At 36.1% G+C, this 16,860-nt stretch overlaps 1 protein-coding gene across 4 annotated transcripts in view; it reads right to left on the bottom strand.

The window, feature by feature from the left end:
- Positions 1 to 16,860, bottom strand: part of LOC117430270 (dachshund homolog 2-like) — a 133,485-nt gene that overhangs the window by 42,101 nt on the left and 74,524 nt on the right. For 2 of the 4 annotated variants that reach the window (XM_059001022.1, XM_059001023.1), the window contains exons 3-4: positions 14,530 to 14,661; positions 13,343 to 13,435 (exon numbers count right to left, since the gene is read on the bottom strand). In XM_059001022.1, coding sequence (XP_058857005.1) covers positions 13,343 to 13,435; positions 14,530 to 14,661 — 225 coding nt within the window. The remainder of the gene's footprint in view (positions 1 to 13,342; positions 13,436 to 14,529; positions 14,662 to 16,860) is intronic. The other 2 variants (XM_059001024.1, XM_059001025.1) reach the window with 1 other exon arrangement.

Genomic DNA, 16,860 nt, shown 5'->3' with positions numbered 1-16,860 from the left:
ATGGGCCTACAAGCCAGGACAACCTGAGGAGCTACCGCACCACTCCATGAGACAGGATCAGTGCCACATTGAGTCTGATAATTAGGGATGTGCTTTTGGAAAATTCGTATGAAAGTTTAAACTCTTTACAATGTCAGCGTTTAAACATTTAAACCAAATCTACATACACACCCTTTATATTACATTCTGATACTGGCAGCCCTGGTTAGTATTTTCTAAGCAAATAAACCATAAATAAGCAAATAACGTTTTAACATTGCAAAGTAAAAAATAAATAAATAAATAAAACACATACACATCAAAGTATATATTGAAAAGTTTATATTTTTGGTTGTAATTAAAGTTGCTACTGAAGATATAACTATATACTATATACATATTTAAACACATTTTCCGATAGTATAATGTTTTTAGAATAGTGTGTTTCTTGAAGGTTCATTTAACAACAAAAAGCAGGAACCTATTATGTTTTTTTTGTAGGTTTTTTTTGTTATAAGTAATTTTGCCCAAAATTACACGGTTTAAAAAAAAAAAGAGAGAGAGAGGAAAATCACCCACTGTACAGTGCGAAAGTGAAAGCGAGTCGTGCTTACAATTGAAAAAAAGTTGGAAATACTTTCACTTCTGGAAAAGGTAATAAAAGGTAGTGACATCAAGAAGAAAGTGTTTATTTTTTCCTGCAGGGAATATCATGCAGTAAAAGATACGTAGCTGGTAAGTATCTGTTATTTTAGGCAGATAAATCAGTCACTGATAATGTTTATGAGGACAAGTGTTGTGCATGCGCCGCCATCCCAACTGACACAGACTGGCAGGTTTGTCATGGCCCCAGCCAAGAAAACCCAGCTGTCACCAGCTCCTCAGGGTCCCCCCTCCCCATGAGGGTATTAATTGGAATTAAAACTTTGCCTACCGTGTATTAGCATGGGACTCCTTGGAAACCAAATATGTTCTATTTCTGTCCTTTAAGAATAAAGGACTTTAGGATTTGAAATTAGAAATAACAACAAAGCAATGAAGTGGCACCAGCTTTAAATTCAGTGAACCCTTTTTGCATCCTTATCAACAAAAGAACATTGTGTACAGTCCTTTTTATATTAAAAAGTGCTTTACAGCAGTCAAGAACTTGAAATAAGTATAAAGTGCTTGAAAAAAATATTCTTAATTAATGTCACTTCTAAAATATACTTCTATCACTGTCATTGATAAATATGACCCCTTAGGGTCTGTTGTCGTACTGCACACAGTGCTGAGTTACTGGAAATTAATGGAAAACCTTACATTATTATTATTATTATTATTATTATTTGTTTATTTAGCAGACACCTTTATCCAAGGCAACTTACAGAGACTAGGGCGTGTGAACTATGCATCAGCTACAGTCACTTACACAATTACGTCTCACCCGAAAGACGGAGCACAAGGAGGTTAAGTGACTTGCTCAGGGTCACACAATGAGTCAGTGGCTAAGGTGGGATTTGAACTGGGGACCTCCTGGTTACAAGCCCTTTTCTTTAACCACTGGACCACACAGCCTCCTCCATACCACTGTCACCAACAAACAATACCATACTACAAGCTGTATACATATTCATATTAATAACATTTCTGATACTGGTACACTGTTTGTTCCTGCAGGAGGGGGGGGGGGGGGGGGGGCCTGAAGACAAGGTTTCACATGCCAAGGAAGGACTCCTGAACTAAAGGCAGTATTTCAAAAAATATCTATTTATTGTGCAGAATGGCTTTGAAACATATATACATTACTACACCATGGTCAGTGATCAATGGGGTTCGTTGAGCAATTTAAAAACACCCATTGTAAAGCTTGGTGTCATATCTGTAAGAATATACACATAAGAAAATATATAGATATGCAGATGAACATCATTCAATAAATGCTGGAAATGCAGTATTCATACAGGCTCTCTCTTATGTTTTGGGAACGCAACCAAATTAAACCAAAATCAAATTACATTAAAAGCACTGTCTGGTCACTTTCTCAGTACCAGAAATGTGTTACACTTGTATCTTGAGCCTTGCCCCCCTCCAAGTATAAAGAGTATTTGTAGAAGTGTGACTGCTCGGGATACAGAGTATTTGATTATATTTTTCTAAAAGAGTATATCTTGTCTCAATAAATAATTTCCACAGACAATGAACTTAAATATAATATCAATTGGAAAAAAATCATTGCTAAATAAGATGGTGTACTGTATGTATTTACTTAAAGTACCTGAACAACACGTATTGTGCCGATACAAAAGGTTGGCTTCTCAAACTGTACAAATTGATGTCTCCTTTAAATATCGTAAAATACAGGTTCAGAAATATTTGCAAATACATAATTAATGCCAATACAATTTATAAAGCTTCGTTGAGAGATACCCTCAGAAAACTGTATCAGAAACTACTGTGGATGTGGATTTCTGGGGGTCAAAACTCAGCAACTGTCCTAAAATGGGGGCACCATGTTTTACTACTGACGATTTGTGCTTATTAAGATCCCATGAAACTCATTTGAAAATGAGCATGGGTATTAACCAAATACAAAAACCCTGTCCTTATTAAACTCCCCCAGTCTCATACAATCCTTTTACAATCCAGCCAGTTAAAATAGCTTCCGTAATAATGGCCAGTTTTAGCCTACAAAAGCATCAAAAGGTTACTTCTCACTGTAATGTCTTAAAATGGATCAGTACACAATCCATGCAGGGACATTATCAGAGGTGACATCTCATGGCTGCTTCTCTGGCTTTTATAGCCTTTGGTGATCAAATGCTCATTCCGGTTCTGGTACTAAGGATGAAAAGAAAACGTATGAAAAGAAAACAGATTTCCTAATAAAACTGTGTCAGTCCCTCTGTGCCCACTGACATGTGATTCAGGCCACAGAGGGGGTTGGAATTGTCATAAGAACACAGATCTCGATTGCTCTGGTCTGGTTTTGCTTCCTTGGTGAAATGTGAGACAGTAAACATCACTTATGACAAACAACTGCAATGACTGTGCTAATAATTGGTACAAAAACAGCAATGCCGTGGACTGCTGTTTAATTCTACCGAATGTATAATTGTTCCATACTTACTAATTTACAATGTTTTAACCATGATACAGAATACAACAGTTCTCTATGATTTAACATGCTTGACAATTAGGAAGTTTAACACTGGGTGGCAAGCATGATCAGTTTGACCATATTGAAGTAACTAGGCCTAAGCTCCAAAGTACTGAGCAGAGCACACTAGACTTTTGGCTCTGGGTTGTAATAATTGTGTTGCTTTTTAGCCACCTTCACATGGAATCAATGAAAGAACCGCAATAAACAAGGTAAGGAGATCCAGACACAATTCCATCAATTGATTCCATATTCCGTCTCTGCTGTCTGGCTGCATGGACTTAGCATGCTACAGTACACATTCACAGGGTTCATATTTCCAAGCAATAAAAAACTACTACCACTCCCCTCCCCCTAGACAGGGGCTAACAAACCAATCACAGATGACTTTCTTCACACACACCCTTTTTCCGCTTATATAATTATCAGGCACACGTGCACAGCTAATTTATGACCACAATAGCCCTGTATACCCCAGTTAGTCCTTACAAAAAAGACAAATTCTAAGGCTTACAGATCACAGTAACCCACAGTGATATGACATCTGCCATAGGTTAGTTGCAGATAAATGCTTACTTGCAAAGCTATGTGCCCCTATGTACTTGTTTAACAGGGAAGAATGAAAAACCTGATTTAGGTTAAAGCTCAGTTCTAATGTAATTCTTCCTTTAAAGCAGACTTAGTTCAATGATGCCAAAAAACAATTGTTATGCATCATTGAAAACCCAGCTTAACAAGAATGCTTCAAGATGGCAGAAGTATAGACTGTATTGACCTTATTGACACATTACTTATCTTAGGTTGATTTACTTGTAAATATAACAGCTTTGGTTTTAGGATAATTTTACACAATGCCAGTCAAAGACAACTGCCTAAAGTCAAGACCAGTTTGGTATAAACTGTGAGGCAAGCTCCACACCACTTGACCTTTAGAAAAGATTACCATGACCCCTTGGGAAAAAAATCCTTTAAGGTCAATAGGTTAAACAATGGACAACAAACTGCAAAATGCTTAGGAAGCTCAATGAATAAACACCAGTCAGCTACTGTAATTCCCACCAAATCGTACAAGACAAGTTAGCCTCCACTGACAGAAGAAAATGAGCGTGTGAATTGATAGCATACACAACTTGGCTGTGTAACATTTGAAACCATTCAACTGTACAAAAGCAGTAAAAACAATAATTGTAAAACAATCTTGATCTGTAATAATGGCATCATCATACTGCTATTTCATATTCAGCTCACACATTTGTATGGTTTTTATGTTAAACTGCTTTTGATTGTTTTCCCTGGCATACCTAATGATTTACTGCTTAACCTTACCCAGAAGCATGCTAAACATCAGAAGGTTTTACCCTGAATTATTCAGTGCTTTGATCATAAACCAGTATTACTCAAAAAAGTCTCTTTGATTTTATCTTTACATATCAATGAGACTGATCAAAGAGACAAGTAGAACAATTATTATTTATTATGCTTCAGTTAGAGGTGCTTACACAGCACATGTAAGAAGAGGCTACTTTACTGCAAACAGTAACAGTAATGGAAAACCTTCAATCTTTTAATCATAACTAGAAACGATGTTATTCACTGGACTGCTTGTATTTCAGCATAGGGGATACAGCGTTACAGCAGGGTCACCCACAGCTGCACACTGCTAGTCCTGGCTTCAGCTGTCTTCCCCCAGCACTATACACTACACTATACTATTGGAGTCCCTTCCACCAGGTGCAGTCCAACACATCAGGTTCCTGAAGAACAAACACACGGGACACAGTATACGTTTAATAACCTGTAGCATCCCACCAATACCCTCATCCCTGAAACACAAATCCCTATGGCCTGTCATCCATTTCACTTAGCGTCACCCATAACTGGATTACCGGTCTCCAGGCTAGACTTGACTGACCAAGTCCAATCATGGTACAAGCACCTAGGAAAGCACAACAAGTAGCAAAAGCAGACACAGTTAGGCTATAAAAAAAACTACTGGTTTTGGCCAATATAGCTTTAAGGAAGAATTTTTTCATGTACTAGATTTTGCATTTGGAATGTAGTATCCTCACTAATTTGCCACAGTACATAGGCAACATGTGTACAGAATAATACTGTAAATACAATATAAAACTGTTATTGTCCGATGTATTACAAGTTTCTTTTTAACATATCGTTGCTCATTTCTTGTTTTATATGCATTTGAATCGGTTATTATTTTGTTATGCGTGAGTCTGACAGACCTGTTACAGATTTTACAGTCTTTTTTTCTTTCCAATTTGAAATGTCCAACCTGAGTGTCATCTGACCGCTGACCATACTGACCAGCAATCTCATTCCTGCTATCTAGCCTCTTTTCACTTATTTGAACTGCTGAACATTAGGAGCTGATGTTGTCAAGTAACTGAGACCTAAAGGAGTCCAGCTTGACAGGTCTTTGTCTGGCCACTAGGGTCACTGCGGTGTAGTGAGGTAAACCAACCCCAGAAGATTTTCCATCCTCAGCCTGTTGTAGCGCAAAAGCCAACGCAATGCTCCCTCTGTGCCCCAGCCCAAATGAGTGCTGTAACCAGCAAACGCTCTATCGCATGACTCACGTTGCACTCCAAACACTTATGATGACTAAAAATGTTTTTTTTTTTCTGGTAACCTTGGTCATGATATTGGGCCCAACACATAAATACATGTATAGTTATTATAACAAAACTGTTGATAGTAAGTGAACTGTTCCAGTTTAATTATTACTAGACTATTGATTTATGTAGCAGTCTAGAACAGATTAATGTGTACAAAACTATTTAATCCATCAAAACAGACTTTACAATTGTTATATTTACAGATTTGTTATAAAAAGTACCCTTTCACATTATGAAGTGTTAACATTTAGTAGCTAAAAAATGTATACTTACAGTATACAATGCAAAAGAAGCAGTCCCTCACCACTTAAGCATATCTTCCCTCCAATACATTTGAAAGAGACCATTTTGAAGTAGCAAGGGGGAAATGATCAGATTTCTAAAGAAAAACACTGTATATTGAAAGTTAATTCATCCTTTGAATTGCTAATTAACAAATCGTTTCATATTTTAAATTAAAGCATGTTTCAAGTTTTCATTACCAATCTGTTTTAGCCTCCTTTGGTGCAATCGCACACTCACATGTCAATAAAATGAAAAATTATACATGTTGTGATGCATAACAGTCTCAGTGTAGCTCCACTCACATTGTTAATACAGTATCATCTGTTCCAAAGTATAAGCAATTCCCACATCTAATTACAAACAGGAATTCAGGGTCATTAAACAAAACACATTTCCATTAGTCTGGCTGAAAACACAGACTAAATATCAGACTTACTCATAAACTCTTCCTCGTTCATAAGCCTCCTTCTGCTTTTTCCAATCATTACTTCAACAAAAAAGATAGCATTAGAATGTATTCCATACATCAATCAAACACATGTTTAAAGAAACACAATAAGCTATTCACCAGACTGTTGTTGTATTGACCCAAAGTTCTCATTAAAACCTATTGCTTTTGCACTTACACAACCATTTTTACAGAGACTAACTAACCGGGCGATTCAGTGTAACTGCATTTTTCTTTAATAAATCGACTGAATTAACACACTAAACCAAATTATTAAAGTCTGGAATCCCATCACACGTTTGTAAAAATGTAAATCACTCAATGAAAGTGTTTAAATTCCCCTTATGACCACAAAACTATTTAAAGTTGTCCTACCTGCTATTATAGTTGAGTATAATTAAGAGTGGAAAGTGTGGAAAGTGTTACTAAGGGAAACAATCCTATAAGCTTTATTTCAAATGGTTATATCCCATAGGCTTTATATACAAGAACACTAAGAACACATATTCTGTGAAAACATACTGTATACATTAAAGGACACATACCTTTTTGTAGCCTGGGTCACTGTGACAGGAGGCTAATTACAGAAAGCACGAGACTGCACTTCAAAGCTCATTAAGTAGTTGATGGTATTGGTGAAACCAGTGCTCAGCGCTCTGCTGAAAGCAAGCAAGTGCGCACATATAGATCTGCATTAGGTGTAAACTAGCAGGAATGATTTGGGTCTGGAAGGATTGCATTAAAATGAAATAAGTCTTCTCCAAATGATGTGTATTAAAAGCTATTTTAGAATTTTGGCTGGTACTCAATCCAAAAAACACATTTTAAATCCCTGTCAGCTCACATTTAGTTCCATGCACTACACACAGACACACAAATTAAAATCAAAAAGTTATACATCCATCACCAAAGGGCCAAAACTGGATTATCTTGCAATTATTTTTTAACAATTCTTGATTGAAGCCGTCAGTGTACTTGTTAAGTCCCACTTTTATTAAAACTGTATTTACATTTTATAATGCGCTGTGATTTAATAATAATTATCAGGTTTTTACTCCAACTAGCAGAGGCAAAATGATATGCCTACTGTTTAATTCACTTAACTTTCACACTTTGATAATTCAAGAAAACATGTACTGGAAGTGGGTATACTGAAAGAATCCCTACACACTGTTCTAGTCACTAGAGCTTGCTCACAGCCTGAATTTAGTAAGTGGGTTATTGATGACACCTTTGGGATGCCACACTCTTCTGTAGATATTGTCTTAACCTTTCATTCTCTCACTGATTTTTATTATGTTATGTTATTTATTTATTTATTTTACCCACTCAGAGCCATCAATAATGTTCTTTATTCTATTCATAATTAATATCTTTGCTGTATGTAACCTCTTTAGTTTTCCAGTTGCTGTTGTGGGTGTTATACCCAAGATACAAGTATTCATAGTTCAGACTTTTATTAAAATGTAACCTACAGAAAGAGAATCAGTCTTGCAAACAAACACAAGCTATGGAAATAGGTTTCTCAGTGCAACAAACGTATTTGTAACAACAGAACTTTGTTTAAAGTCACTGGACTAAATTTTGAAGCAGAAGAGCAAATGCAAAGGCAGGAAACTAGCTTTAATGTCACCCTGTTCACACTTGTATCGGAACAATACTGGTAAAATTAGTTTCGGTTTAGAATATACCGATACGATAACACTTTCTGTCCTATTTCCAACACCTGTACAAGACCGATACAGTTACGATATACCTGTCTACATTTAAAATGGTTTCTATCGATACACTTACTGTTACGATATACCTGTCTACATTTAAAATGGTTTCTATCGATACACTTGCTTCAGATATTCTGTATATTACACCAAGATACTGATTCTCTGAGAGGACCACAGTCAAGCTGCACACAAAGGGTTGTGGGATATAGAGAGCTCAGGAGAAGATTCTCTATTGACTGTCAATGGAGCGGTGTTGGATTGAGCTGCTTTGAGCTTATTTTATCAATGTTTAAAAATATTTCTCTTGTCCAGGGTGTCTTGACGAACAACATAACCCATGGTAATGATGTCATACCGTAATCTATATGAAAAATGCACTTTTCTGAACACAGTACCAGAAAACGGAGATGAGCGTTTCACACAGTACCAGAGAGTAGAAGGGTGCAATTATAAAACTTGGATTTAGTCTTTAGTCTATGTTTTTACCTGTAAATATAAAACACAACACATTAATTAAACAAGCATGACTGTAGTAAAGGGCGGAGTTGTGAATCTTGGTAATAGAATATCCTTGATGTAAGTGTGCGCATGCTTCAGACTCCTTCATTCCGTTGTCATAGCGACCCACCTGTCCACACTTCACTGTTCCGAGTCATATCGCAACTGTACTGGTACGAAACATGCTCTTGTCTGGGTTTCGTATTGATACAGTTATACCGGTACAACGGCGGTAACAACGCCAGTGTGAACAGACATTGTGATACTGTTCCGCAACGATACCGGTATAAAAATGCAAGTGTGAACGGGGCTTGTGTAAGAATGATTGTATTCTTTGATTATTTTTTTTATCTTTAGCAGTATTCTATTTTTTTAAAACAAGTAACCTATCAGTATTTAAGGAATTTTTTTTATTATTATAAGATCTTAAAAAAAAGATCCATCTGACAAAAACAAATGATTGATTGTGGTAGCACAAAATACCAGCAGTGGCTTTCTGTGAAACAGCAATTCGGGGTCTTATAGGCAACTGGCAGCAGTTCAGTCCTGCCCTCCACTATCTAAAATGACACCATTATATTGTCAAACAACTGCCTGCATAACTAACCTACAGAAACCACATGCAAGTAGACAGATACGCCTAACAGAGATATTCCATCTCATCTGCAGAAGGCTCGAGTCAACGCTAACAAGGATTAAAGAGGCCTGTTTAAGGAGTAACGCTCTGCTTAATTTACTCTCTGGCATCATTTGCATCTTGCTCATCGCTTACCAGCGATAATTCAGAATGATCTGGTCCTGGGCAGCTAATTAGGCAAGATGTTTCCAGAGCCACTTGTAAATACGTTCACTGCCAGTCTATCCTGCCTGTTTCTTATCTGAGACATTGTTGCTTCTTAGTGTATTGGGTATGTGTTGATAGTAGTTAGGCTTCCTAGCTATTGCAGATTGTTATCCTCCTCAAAGCTTCTTAAACTGACCAATGTGTTGAATATAGTTAATGCAGATTTTTTTTTTGTTTTGTTTTTTACATTAACAAGCAGTTACTGTCAGATAATGACCTAAAATACTTGAACTTGAAGCAAATGTCCCAATGTTCCGTATACAAGTATGACTAGTTCAGATATAGCTTTAGAGACCTGAAAAGGGCTATTGCCCCAGATATATGTCAACCTATTTTAGGAAAACAATGGCTTTTAAAAACTTTCCTATTAGTAAACCATTAGATATTATTTGTTGAGATGTCAAAATAGATTTGTACTTACTGGTCGATATTGAAAAAAAACATTTGCTCTTTCTAGGGAAAAAAAAAGATAACTAGTTCCACAACATTTATCCTTAACTTTGTGCCATAGAAATACATAGCAGGTTTTCTAAGAAACAAAGCAGCACGTCCTGACATTACAGGCCTCATGAATGCAGAGAGAAGTGGCTGCAAGAAAAATGCTGACTGAGTAATAGCTAGTGATTCGTAGTGGGTGTCGAACATAAAAGGTTACACAATATGGATCTGTGCCTCCGCAGTCCTGTTAACTTCAGCAGCATAAGAAGCACCTGCTTCTGCTAACTCGGCAATCATGCATCTGACAGACTGCAGGGTTTCTTAAATAATGCATGGGATTTTTCTTTTAACATGTCAGTGAAAAAAATATCAGTTCTTCTCTGGTGTCAGTTGTGATGCTGATTTTCTCTGACAGTGCTCCATTAAACCAATGCGCTTTTCACTTCAGTCCAATTCTTATGTGACCCGATGTTGATTTCTTTAATAGAATTTTAGAGGTATATTTATATTTCACAGAAGGTTTATAAGATAGTTTTTGCACTTAAGGAATACTGTAAAACTAACAAAAAAATTCAGTACAGCTACTAGTATTTAAAATAATTGAATAGAGCAAAAGTTACATTAAGGACCACCTGTTATATTATACTGTAGGTCCTCTTCCAATATACTGATACTATGGCTAGTGTGGACTTCAGATATACTGTACCTTTACCCTGCCCTCTGCAGAATTTACAATAAAATTACTCGTTTCTTGAATCAGCACCTAGTCCTGACTATACTGTAGCTATGACATTTTTACTTATAATGTCAAGTTAATAATTAGACTATAACATGCATATTTTAATAACGAAAGTAAAAGCCGTTTCTAAAATGACTTTCTAGCAGTGTGAAAAGGGAGATTGGAATCAGTTATATTTCTTACTTATCAGAGTGTGCACTGATCTCTAGCGTACAGAGATTAGACCTACTTTGATGTTCTTTTATGTTGCTTGCCATGGATGTGTGACATTAGAAAAATAGCCCCAAGTAAATTCAGAAATGCTTGCATTTGCAGTTGGCATCTTTGGACAGCCACAGCTGTTTAAAATGCACAAAGAGTTAACGCCTGAACTTCAGACAGATACGAGTCAGATAATGTTTGATGTGTTGGGTAGGATTAAATCAATTATTCAAACCCTGTATACAAGCAATGTCATGCGTTTACTTTGCATTTACAGAGTAACATGTTTTAATTATGCAGCACATATGATTCATTTTAAATCTACTAATAAGAACCAGGAATAAATTGAACACAGATCTGACTGCTTTGAACGCTCGTCAGCAGTGAGATCAGAAGCTCATCGTAGTATCTTGACCTATACTCTGCATCATACATTTCAATGAAGATACCACACCAAGGGCAGTGCATATGTATACTTTAAAAACCCTTATACAATATCCACAGTTTAACTCAAAATTACACAGCATCAGTTTTAGTTAGCAAAAGTAAAATCATGTTTATAGTACATTGGGCAATTTGCCTGTTTTGTCTGTATCGCAGCATTATACTTTTAAACACGCTGCAGACTCTTTGACATTTGTAATCACCCCTGATATGTCATAAATCATCTAGGCAATATGTTTCTCAACATTTACTCCTGTTTGCCAGGATTTAATCGGTGCACTGGAGTTAATCAATGAATCAATCCATCTGCATAATTTGTGGCAATGTACAGTAATTCTAAGAAAACTGCAGTTACAACAATTGGCCACCTGTGGTGTTTTGTGCTATGCATAAAATGACCAGGCCATTATTTTTTCACCATAGTGTTTGTATTGTATCAGGTGACATTTGAATTAAAACAAATGCAAATAACCAGTGACAAGACATTTTCAAGTGCCTTCCAAAATAATGTATACACATTTTTTTTTGTTCATAAAAATCCCCCCACCCCCCCAATCACATACAGTCAATGTATTTTCTCAGACTACTAGTATCTGAATGCATACACTGTATAACGTATGAAACCCCAGTCCAGTAAGCAGACCCAAACAAAGCAAGTAAAAAAAATATCAAATTGTAGACATCTCCAGCTATCTGCATTTTGAGATTGACACACTGGGCTCCATGGTTTCATAAGGTTTGACTAATGCTTGCAGTTAGCTTTGTCTGTTAATGAGATATTTTTTTTTATTATTTTAGAGTTCACTATGCAACAGGACATAACCAATTTTTCAGAACAATAAAAGACTGCATCTCTCGTTTATAAGATGAATGGAACTGAAGCAGGTAGTTAGTTACAGCGCAATCTAGATGCAGAGTCAGGTTGCAGCTATTAAGAAGGCTATCAGCCTCAATAAAACAATATCAAAGCTGAGGAACACATAGCCCAAACCAATTATCTGGAACCACTCCTAACTGGAATGACAGCGTAAGACAAGCCATGACTGATTTATATGTAAACACATTTGATTTTTTAAGTAAACTGTTGGTTCTGATTTAGCTTTTCTAAATTGCAGCAAATGCCTAAATGTCCCTTATGTGTAATAGCGTATGCCTAATAAACGGTATGCTTAAGAAAATGCACAATGCTGTATAGTTGTGCGTACAAATGCCTACTCCTTCCTGTTTTTGAAACTTTGGGCCTTCGTAAAATTGTGACTGTAAAAAGCAACAGCAATTGCCTGCACTACTTTTAAGCTGGCTGTGCAAAGGTTTTAGCTGTGCAAACAGTTTTCCCTTCCCTTATTCAGTGCATGAATGCTCAGGGCCACCAAAAGCTACTGTAATTTACTGTAACCATTGGTTGGACCTCATGTTGTCCCAATGTATCATTGGTTGTCAGTTGAACAATTAATCTGAATTAATGTACACAATAGGGACTCCAAGCATTGTTGTTTTTAACTATCAGATATTTCATTCTAAATTGTTATTATAAAATATCCCATCTGAATTATCCACCAGTATGGCCTGAATTGTATCTTAATGTCTACAATATGGCAACACAATAATTAACGGTCTGGTATGTGGTGCATATAGGCTGGATAAATTCAACCTTTTCCCTTTTAAGCCCACCATACACTATTTGATATATTTTGTTGCATGCAACTTTTTCAGTAATTCGCTAATTGTATGTTGCATCCAAATACAGCAATGCTCTATCTTTACAGTTTGTGATACCATGTGGAATGAATAATGAATAGCGGGCCTTGTCATATATATCGTCCGGAAATACAGCAAGAACCATACATTTAGCACAAATCCTGCTCAAAGCAATGTGGTTGTTTCTTTCAGTCATATTAACGGTTATAGTGTATGGTGGACTTTAGAAACTCCAGCAACACAAGGTGACCCCCCCCAAAATGACAGCTGGTTACCGCTGCTTAACAGCAAAGAGTCATCAGCCATCTGAAGCCATCTTTGCATCTGCAGGCTGTTTTGTAGAGCCCTCAGAAGTTGTGGGTTGATTCCTAGGTTGTCAAAGAGATATCGTTACGGGTTACCAACAGGTGACATTAAAATGTCCTCAAAAAGGGGTAGAGTTGCCTGAGTTTTTAAAGTGACAATACCTATTAGGGCCAGTTGGGTTTTATATAGAGAACATTGATTTGAAAGTCAAAGTAAAAATATTAATAGGTGTGTAATGACTCCATTAGAAAAATTCCATTGTATGAGTAAAATAATGGCAATTTCTAATTATTATCAAGACATGTATTTGTTTGTTACAAAATAATAATACAGTAACAGCTTACATAGGTTAGTAGAGTATCATATATATACAATACAATGTTACTTTTAAAAGAATACATTCTAAGGAAATATAACACCTTAAATCAGTAGTCCCTTTACAATACATTTCTGTAATTGGAGAAACAGGCCGTTCTGTGGTAAAACTCTTTGTTTCGTCAAGAACATAAAATTACTCAAGCAATAGAATCCAACACAGAATCAGTTTACAAATCATGGAACACTCAGTAAATCGTGATTATATGTCAATGGATATAGATCTATATATATGTATATGTATATATATATATATATATATATATATATATATATATATATATATATATATATATATATATATATATATATTCCCCTTTCTCTTCGTAGCAAGCATTGTATTTATCTTTTGTTTTCTAGTGGCGAAGTTACATGACAGGTTACATGTACTACAGGTTAATTACTATATAATAAGAACAATGTAAATTGCCATTTGCACTTATGCAATTTTAAAACCCATATTCACAACACCATATTGAGACAATAATATGTTTGTGCTTTGTACTGATACAGTTTATTTGTGAAAAAATATAAATAAAACATTTAATAATTTAGTAATTAATATAGTTATTGTAATCCACTAGTATTTGCAACTTTCAAATAGTTGAATTAAACAAAGTAATAAACCAGTAACACTTAATAATGGCCACAAAATCAACAAGGATGAATAACTGAAATTGTAAGAGCTTACTACTCTGGTTCAGTGTTTGAAGTCGTGTAAAGTTGCAGCCATTATCTGAAAGTGTCACCCGTTTACCTTCCAGCCCCTGTGCAGCCTTACCTGCATTGGAGTTGAGCTCTTCATTCTCAGACTCGGTTCCATTCTGACTCCCCGTGCCATGCAAGCTGTTCATTGCCATCAGCTTCATCTTCTGCAGTTTCATTGCTTCAGCCATGGCAGCCGCTGTAAGACCTGCAAACAAGACACTGCAGGTCAGGTTGTGCTTATGCTGTCGTTTTTCATTTTTTAAATGTGTGATGGCGAGGGAATATGACTGAAGAACTTTAAAATCTTAAAAGGAGTTGACAAAGTTAACCCTAACCAATAAGCGCAGTAAAGATGTTAAACCTAAATTTGAACAGCTTAATTCTGAGAATGACTTTCCTTATATCAAGCTCCGCATCTGCTTAGCAATGTAGAGTCATTTGAAACAGTGTGATTTGCATGGTCATGCTGTCATTTGATTAAAATAAATGCAAGAATGATTCCAAAATTAAATATAAATATCTCATATTATAAACCAGTAAATGGGTAGGATACGCTGAATAAACCAGTAAATGTGCAGGAGTGCCACAATATACCAACTTTTAACCTCTGGAGGCCTTGGTACAAACCAGTACGGGAGGTCAAAGATTGGACAAGCATGGACATGCACAGTTCCTTTGGGAAGCTACCCCTGCTCTGTACATCTGAGATTTAGTGGTATACAAAGGAATCATGAAGCTTGATAAAGTTCATTACATTACATTATACTTACAATTTTGTGCATAACAATTGCTGAATATGCACCTTAAATCTAGCACCATCTTTAGGAAGATACAGGTGATTCCTAGCTCATGGAAAAACGTTCAATTGTAGCCTGTGCTCAGTAAGCATTTCTGAATATTCCACTGTAACATTAGCAGATATGCAATGGTTCACATTGGTGAGATTTGAAAAAGTAGGAATAGGATTCTTTTTTTTTTCACTCCGTTGTACAACTTAGATATTCTGAGTTTTACAGCCAGAGGTCAGTTCACTGCTAACAATCTATTCTAGGCTACTTGCTCTCATCCTCAACCAATCTCAAGGCTATTCATCTGTACTGTATGATGTATCTGGCAACTGAACAAACTGTTAAACTTAATTGGCAAAAGACATTTATGATTCTTGTTGGGTAGGCGGCTCTTCTGAGGAAACTATATTTTCATATCAAGCTCAATAGGGTGTATTACCATCTATTTATTTAGCCTCGTACAGTACTTGGAGTTATTGCTTAAATTGAGGCCAAAAATGTCCTAAATCAGTTATTCTCAGTCCAATGTATTAATATTTGGCAGGTATACATTAGTCAATAGCAATTCAGTTATTTTGCTGTTGTTTGTTCAGAATTGTAAGAGGTCTGTTTGCTGCCAGTGTGACCATGATAAAGCAACTAAGGACCCTTCTAGACTGTCCCCGTAGAAAAATACATTTAATTAAAACAACACAAAAGTGGTCATACTAGGGAGTTGTTGTGACTGCAATAGATGTGTGAGCTGAAATGAGTCAGAAGGGGCAAGTGAATAGTACAGCAAGATGTATAGATAAAAGGGCAAGTATTGTACATGATTAATTACAGAGTAGCTGAGAGTTATTAGAAGCAAATGTATTTCAGTAATGTCAAGTATAAACTTACAGACCCTTTTCATCTAAAGGACAAAATCCAGTAACTGAGTAGTCGTTAACACATTTCTATTGACCTCGGGGGTATTGTTTCCAGTTAAGAGACTCTGAAGAATGACTCGGTTTGATTCTTGTCACTGAAACAAAACTGATTGTACCATTTCAGCCCACTTCCATCATGTAGATCAGACAGTCCTATTTGCTCCCAACCCTTTACGAGCATAAAAATATACAATAGTGTCATTGTCTCTGCAAGAATTTTTAAAGGTACTCTTTTTAAGGGACCAAGATCAAACAGTCACAGGACTTGATGTTTGACTTAAGTCATGACCCTAGGAAATGGAACACAGAAGATGAAAGGGAAGGAATAGCTGCAGCTTTCCAGCCAAGCTAAATAGATTGCTTATTGTTTAGTTTTCATATAATACTTCAATTTCAGCTAATATCAGCCATATTTAAAGTTGCTGGGCTCTGACTCGAGGTTTCAGTTATCTCTGTGGTCTACCAAAAGCATTCTACCATGTCTTAAGGAGTTGTATTTCCTTTCAAAGCCCTTTGAGCCGATTCATAGAGCAAATATTTTAATTAACTTATTTCTCACCGAATGAATTCCAAATACCATTAAAGTAACACTTTACAATAGCATGCTGTGTTCATAGGGGTTGTAATAAGACTGTTCACATAAATATATGGACTTTACTTATGAATACATAATTACAAAATATCATTTTAGTTCACACTCAAGTT

The sequence above is a fragment of the Acipenser ruthenus genome, chromosome 26 (assembly GCF_902713425.1).
Source record: "Acipenser ruthenus chromosome 26, fAciRut3.2 maternal haplotype, whole genome shotgun sequence".
NCBI lineage: Eukaryota > Metazoa > Chordata > Actinopteri > Acipenseriformes > Acipenseridae > Acipenser > Acipenser ruthenus.
Note: the sequence above shows the minus strand (reverse complement) of the source record. Positions and strands in the feature narration are given on the sequence as shown.